Source organism: Petaurus breviceps, unplaced genomic scaffold (assembly GCF_028583685.1).
Source record: "Petaurus breviceps papuanus isolate PSGF00001 unplaced genomic scaffold, PetGlider_PUasm1.0 90752, whole genome shotgun sequence".
Lineage (NCBI taxonomy): Eukaryota > Metazoa > Chordata > Mammalia > Diprotodontia > Petauridae > Petaurus > Petaurus breviceps.
The window spans coordinates 7420906-7433179 of NW_027187336.1; the positions used below are offsets into that span (position 1 = coordinate 7420906).

General features: G+C 33.5%; 1 protein-coding gene across 1 annotated transcript in view; it reads right to left on the reverse strand.

Annotated features, from left to right (window-relative positions):
- Window positions 1-4321: 4321 nt before the first annotated feature.
- The window catches only part of LOC138146099 (actin-related protein 3-like), an 80723-nt gene continuing 72770 nt past the window's right edge, over window positions 4322-12274 (reverse strand). Inside the window, 2 exon segments of the mRNA XM_069067779.1 lie at window positions 4322-5521; window positions 9215-9298. Of these exon segments, the coding sequence (XP_068923880.1) occupies window positions 5426-5521; window positions 9215-9298 (180 nt within the window). The 3' untranslated portion in view covers window positions 4322-5425.

Consider the following 12274-nt stretch of genomic DNA (forward strand, 5'->3'; position numbering starts at 1 on the left):
ATCTTTTTAATGGAGAAAAGAACAGACAAGGAAGACAGTTTTGAAAGCTATAGATGATCTTAAATACTTAAAAACTGTACATGAGCTATAATTTCATGGACAATCTTCTTTTGTTTTATATATGCATATATATTCTATTTGATGTTAAAGTTCAGAGGAAAAAAAAGTATTGCTTGGCCACATGTTTCAAATGTAAAATGAGCTATGCTATGATAAACTGAAGAGCTTACTTCCTTCCCATTGGGAGATGGATTATAATTCTTTTAAAGATCCCAAGTTTCTCCTTGAAACAAAGATTTTTAATACATTTTAATTCCTTCCATGGTGATCTGTTCCCAGGTGTCACAGGACATTTAGTCTCTAAAGTATAAATTTGAGCATTTCCAAGAGGCAAGTGGTGGATACAAGTAATAAAATAAGTTACAAACAAGAAATTACTAAGTAGTGTAAAAAAGGGGGGGGGGGGGAGGATGGGGCCTGCTAGACACATAGGACAAGGGAAAAACAATATGCAATTCATATGCTGCATTGGTATCCTCACAACGTGAAGAACATGTGAGGAATGTCCCTAAAAAACTAGACATACCTCTGTGGAAAAATTCTGAAGACAGGACTAAGGGGAACGTAGGGTGAACAAACTTGATTGGGTTGCAAACTGCACCATAGTAAAGTTTAACCAAATCAATGATGTAAAAAAAAAAAAATTAGATTGACATTTATCAAACTGACAGAATAGTTGCTATACCTTATTTTCCTTCTTAGAGTTCAAATAACTTCATGGGGTGAAACTCTAAGCCTGTATCACTAAACATAAAAATGAATCCTACAAAATACTAGCATAGTTACTGCCAATTTTATTTGTAGAAGAACCAGTTCTCCATGTTCCAATAAAGTTGAAATGCATTACATGTTGATAAAATTGTAGGAATTAGTTCTGGGATAAACCTTATACTTCATCTAGCATACTTCTTTATCCATTTTCCAGATGAGTAAACTATTGTGCAAGGAAGTTAAATGGCATAAAAGAAAATGCTTTAGGCTTGAAGTCGGGAGAGATTTAGGTTTAAATAGCACTCCCAACACTTACTAGCTATATGACCAAAGTTGTGGTGGTTACATACACACCTACAGAGCCATACCTGACGTTCACCTAATATCTTAAGTTTCAAAGATGTTATATACATATTAACTCATTTGGACCTTACAACGCTGTTAATCATCATCTCCATTTTATAGATAAGGACACAGGTTCATTTTAGTGACCTGTGACCAATTAGTATTAGGGGTAGGATCTGAACGCACTATTAAAATCATAAAGCTTCCCACATATGTTCTGTAAATCTTAGCCCATTAATATATCAACTACTATTATTACTGACCCTCAGATAAATAAAAACTTGTCTAATCTACTATATTTAGTCAACCCTAGGCAATGTTCCAAAATCCCATCCACTTTACAGACCAGGCCTATATGGTACAGGTATTTGTTACTTATCCTGTCATTAATTCCCCATTCTACATATAACTTTAAGCAATGCTACTGAAAATGCATTAGTAATAGTGTTCTAAGGTTGCTTTTGGTTTTGCATATGCCTGATCTTGACTTGGTAACCACTCCCAAAGTGTTGCATCCTTTTATTAGAAAGTACACTCTATAAGGGCATTTTCATGTGGGTAAGTTCAGCAATGAACACAATGCCTAGTATACAGTATACACTTTTTAATAAATGCTTGTTGATTGACCAAGATTAGCTATATCTGAGATACATTTAAATTCAACTACTGACTCCAAACCCAATGATCCTGATTCTTCAACCCACTCCTATAAAAGCCCAAATCAGTCCCTAGACTGAATATTTCAAAATAACAAAATGTCAAAGCTTAAAAAAATACTAGGAACATCTGAAAATAGGCATGATTGATTACTCATTCACATTAAGTAGTGGAATAACTTCCATTTTAAAGTAAGATTCTGGTGGGAGATTTTTTTTCCAGTGGTAGATAAATTACAATATATTATCAGCTTAGTAAAGAGTTGAAGTAGTAAAAAATACATTATCCATCAGAGAGAAATGAAGGCATGGAAGGGAGGGGTCAGGATGTATTCTGTTAAGAAGCATATTCACATTGACTAGATCAGAGATCAATGTAAGTTAATTTCACATTGAAAATTCATCAGTTTTAATTGGAGGCATATTGTATGAAGAAAATCAACTACTAAAGATTTGAGTTCTTTTTCCTTAAAATAAAAAGTCTAATTATAACAAGATATATTGAAAGGCAACTCTTCATAAGCAATGCTCCACTCAGATGCATAGAAAGCCCCTTTTACTAAAGCAGAAAACTGTCCCAGATCAAAGTTGCCCCACAACAGATCAAAAAAACATCAGCTACAGGGTCAACTCCAACATGGGGCTTGAAGGCAATATTTTCAGCTCCTACTGTCACCACCTTCATGCTGCATGATGTCACAATCAAGAGTATAAATGGACTTTCCTCCACATTTAAAGGATTCTCTATCCAAATAATATGGGAACAGCAAAAGTTATCATCTAGATATGTTTACAAGTATCCCAGCCTATATGGTTGGATTTGAAGTATCTGTGCCAGCATCAGGGAGAGAATCCCACAAAACCCAGAGAAATGGCATCAGGATGAAACTCACAGAAGAATACATAAGCTTTTGATGGAAATATATATATTATCTAAGAATACAAGCCACTATAGTCAAAGTTGTATGGACAAAAATAAAATGTGAAATTTCCTGGGTATGTCTGTGTGTAGAGATATAGGTATATGTTTGTGAAGTGTTACACAGTTCATTAATTTTTTACATATATTACCTCATTTGAATTGGATATTTAGGGATACTGCTTCATACAATAGCATAAGGAATCCTAACTACCTACATAAGTTATTCCCTGATAATTTTAAAAACACAGATATCATTTTTTAGTTTATTTAAAAGAGCAAAGTCTATTTTTCTAAGTTAATTTACTATTAAACAAAAACAGATACTGAAAGGTTCATAATAAAATCAAATATAAATGAGATATAGAGGATCTTTAACATGTTTTTAAAGATGACTTAAATGTTTCATTTTCTATAAATATCTGGAAGAACGGCTCCTAGATCTCCATCATTTCAAACTCTACTGAAGCAGGTTTTTACAAGTAACAGATTCTTGGTCATGTGAATATATGCCCATCTTATAACTCTTTATCAGAAGGTGCTAAGGAAAGAAATAAAAGAATATGGGCTGTATTTTGGATAGGTTTTGTTTTCTAAATGGACTCACAAGTTTTCCCCATATTCTCAAATTCCATCTATTCTGAGAAAGGAAATTTAAATTACTGCCAATTTTTACTGAGAATGAAATTAATGGAAATAATGGTTTACTTTCTTACATTCAAAAGAACATAGAAGGAGGAGGTGGTAAGGAAAAGGAAAGGATGGAGAGGAAGACAAGGAGGGAAAGGAACAAACTCCAGTGTTCTTTTCAAAAGGCCACTGTAAATATTGTGTGCAATGAAATGGATTTGTTCATCTTGATTCAACATTTGCAATAGTTATCAAACAGCTGATTTCTGACATGGTTTGGTTTTTTTTTTTTTAACATTCTAGAGAAATTTTTTCCCATAAAAACATTCACTTATAATCAACAACTTAGTAATAAAACATGTAGTTCCAGTTCATTTCCCCAAATTATAAAACTAGTCCTGAATGAAACAAATTTAGGGATTTAAACAATCCTTAAGTGGAGGGGGAGAGGGAGAGAATTCTTTTTCCACCATTTATCCAATTTATTTCTAAACCACAGGATCTTTGAAAAATGATTGCTACAAAGGATACATGACATACATTCTATTAGCATTTACTCCCATTCTCAAAGAATGAAGTTTCACATATATTTTTTTAAATTCTCACATTTCAGAATCATTCCAAATGAAAACTAGCTTTTTTACTCCCAAATTCTGTACCTAGACTAAAACATATTGCAACTTTTAGAAAAATTGGTCTTCATCTTTTGTATAGATTTACTTTAATGTTCTAACTATATATTATTTTCAAGGATAACACATTTTACAGTTCAAATATTGACATTACTGATGCAATCATACGGTAGAACAAAAAACTATCTAAAAGATTTCCCTCTGGTGGTCTTTTGTACATAACAGGTATAACTGAGTTCAAGATAATTTTTCCCACCACACACACATTATAAAGATTTTGATTTCCACAATTTCAATAGAATGTAGAAGAAATCACATCTAATATACATAAAATGAAATTATATTGCTTTTTAAAAAACATTAGAAAAGGTAGTTCAGTTTCAATTTATTTTTTTTTTGTATGATCCAGAGATTTAAAAATGTAATGAAAATCTAACTTGCATGATATTGTTGGTGACTGGGAAAAAAATTCAAACTGTGAAAATTCATTATGCAAATGAAAATATCAAATGTTGGTACAATTATCAAAATGAAAGCAGTCAATATTTTAGTTCTAAAATTACACACTTGTTTGTACAAAGCACATAAAAAAATTCATCTTGCTAAACCAACTGTTGATTGTGAGGTCTTCAGAAAAGATTTATCATTCAGCTTGTAAGGAGATTGAAGAGCTTCAAACAAACATCAAAAGAACTTTTTTGTCTTTATTGGAATGGTGTTAGGCTTAATACACCAATTTTGATATCCAGATTTGATTTTTCATCAGAAATGACACTACATAACTGCAATACTGGTCCAACAATCTTGTCTTTACTTTTCTTTTAAAGCAAGAAACAGAATGAGAGTATTCAGAAAGCACTAGCAGGCATCAGTTAATCCAACATACTAGCTTTAGTTCCAAAAAGCACTTGCAAAGACAACCGATTTTTTTTTTTTGGATGGTTGAAAATTTTAATAACTAGAATAACATGAGTGTGTAAGCAAGTGTCATGAGGCTTTTTTTTAAATTTACCTTAGAGTTGGTCTCTCTTTTCCTCGAATATGACAGTTTTTCTTTGACATTTTTTTCCTCAAAGTATAAAAAAGTATGAAATATAAACAAGCTCTTGCATTATACACTTGGAAGTGTACAATTCAAGCATTATAGAGCTATCTACATACCGTTAAATTCCATCAAATCTTGGATAATCCATTAATATACAAAATATCCAGTCACAGAAAGAACTAAAACCCACTTCTTTTTGTTACACACAGATTCAAACATTATCTAAAGAAAAACACTTGTAATCATTTTGGCTTTCTTCTACATTCGTATGTTGATACATTTATTAAAATATTCCTGTTGAATTATGTTTGGTCTTTTTCTTGTCAAGTCAGTTTGCTATCTTAATATCAGCCATCCAGACAAAACAGGTAATCAGAAAGGTGAGCTCTTCCTCACTTCCCTAACTGTCATAACTATGAAGTCAATTTTAAGACATGACCCCAAACACTGGGTTGTGGCGGCAAATACTAGGTCCAATTTCTTCATAATCCTTTTTGGTGTGGCATACTTGGTAGAACTCAGGCTGGAAAAGAAAATACAAAAACTGTCAGCATTTTGTTACTATGCAATATATTTTTAAATGAATGTATTTTTATCTACATCATCTGGCTCAACCAGGTCAACTATGATTGCTTTGGGGGAAAAAAAATCTCTGAAATCGAATTATTAAAAGTACTACTATGAAAAGATTTACATCATAACCTTTATTTCACAGATGATGAGTCTAGGTCAAAAAGAAACATAGCTCAAAACATTTTGTTGCTGCTGTTTTTTAATAAAGGCTTATATTCACTGTCTATCTCCAAAAACTTTTTCTAATTATTTTTCAAATTTTATTTTTACAAGCATTTAATATCTATCCCACTATCCCCCTTCCTGCTATGGACAATTAAAAACAAAATAAAATTCAAAGATAATACTCATAAGTCCAATAAAACAAATTCTAGTATTGGCCATCTCCAAAATTGCTTTCATTCTGGATTTTAAATACACCATATCTCAAGTTATGCACTCAAAGAATTATAAAACTGACACAGCAATACCACTCTTAGGACTGTTTCACAAGATGATCAGGGAAAAAAGGAAATAATTTATACATTCTAAATATTTATAGCAGCTCTCTTTGTGGCGGCAAAGAACTAGAAATTTAGGGTAAGCCCATCAACTGGGAAATGGCTAAAAAAATTGTGGTACCCAAGGTGAATAATATTTGTTTCATTTAAGGTCAATATTGCTTAAAAAAAGAGTTGTGGTATACTACTATGATGTAATACTACTGGGCTATAAGAAATAAGGGTTGATTTAAGAAAGACATAAGAGGAGCAGCTAGGTGGCCCAGTGAATAGAGAGCACTGGCCCTGAAGTCAGGAGGACCTGAGTTCAAATCCGACCTCAAACCATTCAACACTTACTAGCTGTGTGACCTTGGGCAAGTCACTTAACCCTAATTGCCTTGCCTTCCCCCCTCAAAAAAAAGAGACAAAGAAAGCCTTGCATGAAATAACAGAGTGAAATGAACAGAACCAAGAGAATATCGTATACAGTAATAGTAATATTATTCAAAGAACAACTGTAAATGACTACATTATTTTGAGTGTTAGAAACACTCAAAATCAACTACGAAGAACCTATAAAGGAAGATGCATCCACCTCCAGGGAAAGAACTGATAAATAGAAGCATGTATGGTATGGTTTTACTTATACATATACACAAACATGTTTAATAGGTGTGTTTGCCTTCTCTAGTGTAAGGTGGGGAGGGAGAGAAGAAAAAAAGTGCAAAGCAGAGAACACAAGAAAACTAAGAAGGAAGTAAAGAAAAGTAAGGTAGTTGTGAAAATGATGTGTAGTATTTTATTGCATAGTTGCTTTTTTAAAGTAAAAAGTGAAAAGGAGATTCAGAGTTTCATATTTGAATCCTCTCTTTGTATTGTGTTGTGTATATGGAAATTTTTCTGTATTTAAATTCAACATGAATTTTAAAAAATTAAGCCCACCATCTCTCTGGAAGGAAATGGGTGGCATGATTCATGCTCAAATGTTCTGCAAGTATCAATGCCGAGACAGCTGAGGCATAGGTTTTTGTTTTGGGTTACTTTTTTAGGTTTGGCTTTTTTGCTTTTTTAATTGACATAGTAAACTAAGAACATGAAATATTTTAGATAAGGAAAGTGAACTGCCTCTTAATATTTTCTGGCTATACTGACTGAAGGTCACTTCCTGAAACCTCAGCTGAATCAGGGAATGAATGTGAAAGTGGAGACAAACCTGAAATCTATATACTAGCACAACCAGCTTCCGAACTTCTTAGTCTGACCTCCAATTAGATAAATATCTCTAAGGGCAATGGTAATTTGAAGATCTTCCCTGCCCCTTAATAAGCATAGGGAAATTTTGAAGATCTTCCCAGCCCCCTAATAGGCCAAATATAATCACATGGAGTCTGTGGTGGGAGGAATTTGCTAAAGGGTGGGGCAGAGCCCATGGGAAGCTGTAAGTAGGAGCAGTTAAAGCTAGAGGGAGGAGAAGACCCACCCAAGGAGACAGCTAGTGTTGTGAGTGTTTGTTCCTGGAAAGGGTAAAGGATGATGTGCCTATCTGTTGTGTTATGGTATATTAACTTCTTTGTTGCTATGACAGATTCAGCTTTCTGGTTTGGGGATTTGGTTTTCTGGTATCTGAATAAATCTTTTGCTTCTGTCTTCTATATGGAGAATCAGTTATATTTTGCAATTAAAAACTATGCCAGCATATCCACAGTCGCCATTGGCACTGTTTATATTGTGTTGGTGCTATTATTTCTCTTTGACAGAAATAATACTGGATACTCAAGGCCAGATAAGTGCAAATGTCCTCTTTGCTTCCCTATTTCCTAAGTGCCAGAAGAATGTTGGTTGGGTTATATCCCAAATGAAAACAATCTGTAAAATGAGAGGGTTGGAACATATGATTTGAGGTCCCTTTCTATCAATAAAATTTTATAACCTATGACTTGAAATCTCTCATGGAAACAAATTATGTTTTTCCTTGCAGGTTCTTAGCATGCCTGAAAACAATATGAAGACATTTTTTTATAAAAATTGTTTTTCTTTATTTTACTTTGCCAAAATTTATATTTCATAGCATTATATATGTAGAGCTGAAAGGGACCTCAAGCGCCAACAAGTGCAAACCCCTCATCTTCAGATCAGGACACTGAAGTCTAAGTAGTGACTTGCCCAAGGTCAATGGTAATAAGAGACAGGATTTGAACCCAAGTCCTCTGGCTCCAGAACCAGTGCCCTTTCAATGCCATACTTTGATATGGAGTGGTGAAGAATATTTGTTTTAAGATATTTCCCTCAATGTCATGGATAACATTTTTAGCCTCCTGTTTATAAAAGTAAATGAGTTTTTATTTATTTTGATTTTCCTACTGACTAAGTGGGGAGCTGAATTTGTTGTGAAAAGCAACAATTCAGAATAATTTCATGCTCTATCCATAAAAGTTAATAATTCTCATTTTTTATTGTAATATGTTAAAGCAGCTAACGTTGCTACTGTCATATGTCTGAGAGGAAGGCAATCTTATTTAATTTTGTGGGAGATAACTCGGTCAAGTGATTTGCCCAGTCACATGGCTAAAGTATGTTTAAGTTGGGACTGAATTCAAGTACTGTGCTTATTCTGCTACACCATGTTCCCTTTCAGAAGAGAAAATATTGACACATATGTCCTTACACTTCCACAAAACTCAATAAATGAATCTCTCCTGGGCTCACTGAGATGTCTATCCTTGAACTTCCATATAACTCAACAAATTCTAAATAAATCTTTCCAGGGCTATAGAGCAACAAGTTATCAGTTACTACAACAGAAAACTGTACCTTAATTTTTTTTTTTTAAGTAAAGAAATAATGCCAAACCTTATCCTTTTAAAAGTACATATGGATTGGGCAGTAGGCTCGTTATCTTGGGGTGGGGGTAGGGAAAGATGGGGAGAAAATTTGTAACTCAAAATCTTGTGGAAATGAATGTTGAAAACTAAAAATAAATAAAAAGATTATTTTTTAAAAAGAGTACATATGGAGACAAGTGGTATATGAAATTAAAAGGAATTTACCTAACTAGTAAGAATTTATAGTATATTACTGACTGTATATTAAATTGTACCATCATATTTATATCAAGAAGAAAAGCAAATTAAAAATAAGGATAATGTTTGTTACAAACTTACTGTGGAAGCCAGCATTGATCCCCCAAACCATACTGCATATCGCTGCATGTGGTGTGTAATGACCTGCACATCAATAGGCTTGGGCTGAAACAGGAAAAAAAAAGTATTTTAGGTATTAAAGCCAAATGAGAATATGTTTAAAGGTCAACATATGTTCTGAAACAGATGCAATAAAAAGTTAATGCTTACAGTTGATGGAGGAGGGGGAAAAAGGAAAAATGATAAATCCATTTTACAAGCTACTTTTGTGGACAATGGGTCTAAGATGGTGACAATCTATATATTTTATATACAGGAGATAGTCACAGATTTATAAATCATCATATCTTAAGATATGAAAATGAAACAAAATTAAAAAGCTTTTCCAAAACTATCATTGGGAGAATTAATAATGCAATGATTTTTTTAAATTCTAAACTTTAAAAAATCTTATTTAAGCAGTTACCAAGAAATAAAAAGCTTTCAAAAACATGTCAAAAAATATTACTGATTTTTTATGTGGCTGAAAAAATATAAATATGGCTTTTAGGGAGATTCATTTTGATTTGTTAGACCTCCAGAAAACAAGTTGGTAAGAACTAAAATCCAGTAACTAAGATCACTTACTGTTACGCTTCAGTATTAAAAAGTGGTATGAATGTAGAAATTACACATGTCAATTATTTGGAATAGCAGAAGATCAATCAAACAATCATTTACTTAGCAACTCATATATGCCAAGGAGCTAGAGTTCAGGGAATACAAGTACAAAAAGTTAAACAATCCCTTCTCTCAACGAGCTTACATTATAATGGGGAAGACAACAAGTACATATAGAAATATATTCAGCATAAATATAAAGTGGAGAAATACAAGTATATACAAAGTAGTTAAATATAAAGTGGTTTGAAAGGGAAGGCACTAGCAGTTGTAGGGATCAAGAAAGGCTTCATGTAGAAAATGGTGAATCTTAAAGGAAGAGAGGGACTCTGTAAGGTAGGGTTAAGAAAATGTGGGACACACCAAAGCCTCAAAGAAAAATATGAATTGGTCTCAATCCATAGAAGAGATTAAAAATGATTTTAAAAATCAAGTAAGAGGGGTAGAGGAAAAATTGGGAAGACAAATGAGAGTGACATGAGAAAATCATGAAAAAAGATTTAACAGCTTGGTAAAGGAGACACAAAAAATACTGAAGAAAATAACAGAATAGATCAAATGGTAAAAAAGGCACAAAAATGTAATGAAGAGAATAATGTCTTGTAAAAACAGAATTAGCCAAATGGAAAAAGATATATAAAAATTCACTAAAGAGAATAACTCCTTAAAAAGTAGAATTGGCTAAATGGAAAAAGAGATACAAAAGTTCACTGGAGAAAAGAATTCCTTGAAAGTTAGAATTGGGCAAATGGAAGCTACTGACTTTATGAGACATCAGGAAACAAACAAAATCAAAAGAATAAAACAAAATAGAAGAAAAATGTGAAATAACTCATTGGAAAAAACAACTGACCTGCAAAATAGATCCAGGAGAGATAATTTAAGAATTATTAGACTGAAAGTCATGATCAAAACAAGAGCCTAGACATCATCTTTCAAGAAATTATCAAGGAAAATTGCCCTGATATTCCATAACCAGAGGGAAAAAGAGAAATTGAAAGAATCTGCCAGTCATCTCCTGGAAAAGATCCCAAAATGAAAACTCACAGGTATATTATAGCCAAATTCCATATCTCCCAGATCAAGGAGAAAATATTGCAAGCAGCCAAAAAGAAACAATTTAAATATTGTGGAGCCATAATCAGGATAACACAAAATTTAGCAGCTTCTACATTAAAGGATTGGAGGACTTAGAATATGATATTCAAGAGGGCAAAAGAACTAGGATTACAACCAAGAATCACCTACCCAGCAAAACTGAGTGTAATTCTTCAGTGGGGGGAGGAATGGATATTCAATTAAATACAGGGCTTTCAAGCATTCCTGATTAAAAGATCAGCAGAATAGAAAATCTGACTTTCAAATACAAGATGAAAAAGAAGCATAAAAAAGATTGACACAGCTCCTTTGCTATCTTTTCCTAATGAGAAGATAACCCTAGGTTCTCCAAGACCACGGGCAGTAAGTGGGAAAAAAAAGCTCTGTTGAGTCCTACCATACTGGAAAGACTTTGGTTATGGGCCAATGAAAGGTTTTTTTGTTGCCCAAGCATCAGCTTAAGTATTCTGAGATTCACCATCAAAAATCACTAGCTATCAGTGTCTGAACTTTGTTTTGGTCTCAATAACAGAGTGTCTTCTAAGACATGAAGAGGCTACAATCTGTGTTGTTGAAAGGAGCGACCACTTTGAGGAGAACCATAGATCCTTAAAATACGACACTGCATAAAATACAAGTTATAATTACTTAAAAGAAAAAAAAGAAAATGTGGGACACAGGCTGTGAAAAGGCAAAAGAGCCGAGTGTCGTGCATGAAGAACAACCCAGAAAAATAGGCTGAAATCAAGTTGTGTAGGGCTTTAAAAGATAACCAGACTGAATATAGTATGGCAGAAACTGGGCATAGACCATTATCTAACACCATATACCAAAATCAAGTCTAAATGGGTGCATGATCTAGGTATAAAGGTTGATACTGTAAGCAGTCTCATAAAACAAGGAATAGTTTACCTGTCAGACTTGTGAAGAAGGAAAGACTTTATGACTAAACAAGAATTAGAGAACATTATAAAATGGAAATGGATAATTTTGACTACATGAAATTGAAAAGCTTCTGTACAAAGCCAATGTAACCAAGATTAAGAGGGAGGTGGGAAATTGGGAAAGAATCTTTACAACCTATGTCTCTGACAAAGGACTCATTTCTAAAATATACAGAGAATTGAGTCAAATTTATAAGAATACAAGTCATTGGGGCGGCCAGGTAGCACAGCAAGTAAGAGCACCGGCTCCAGTGTTGAGAAGATCTGGAGATCGAATCCCGGGCTCAGACACTTAGCACCCACCCAAAAACACCTGGCCGTGTAACCTTGAGCAAGTTACTTAACCCCAATTGCTTAGGGGTGGACAGGTGGCTCAGCA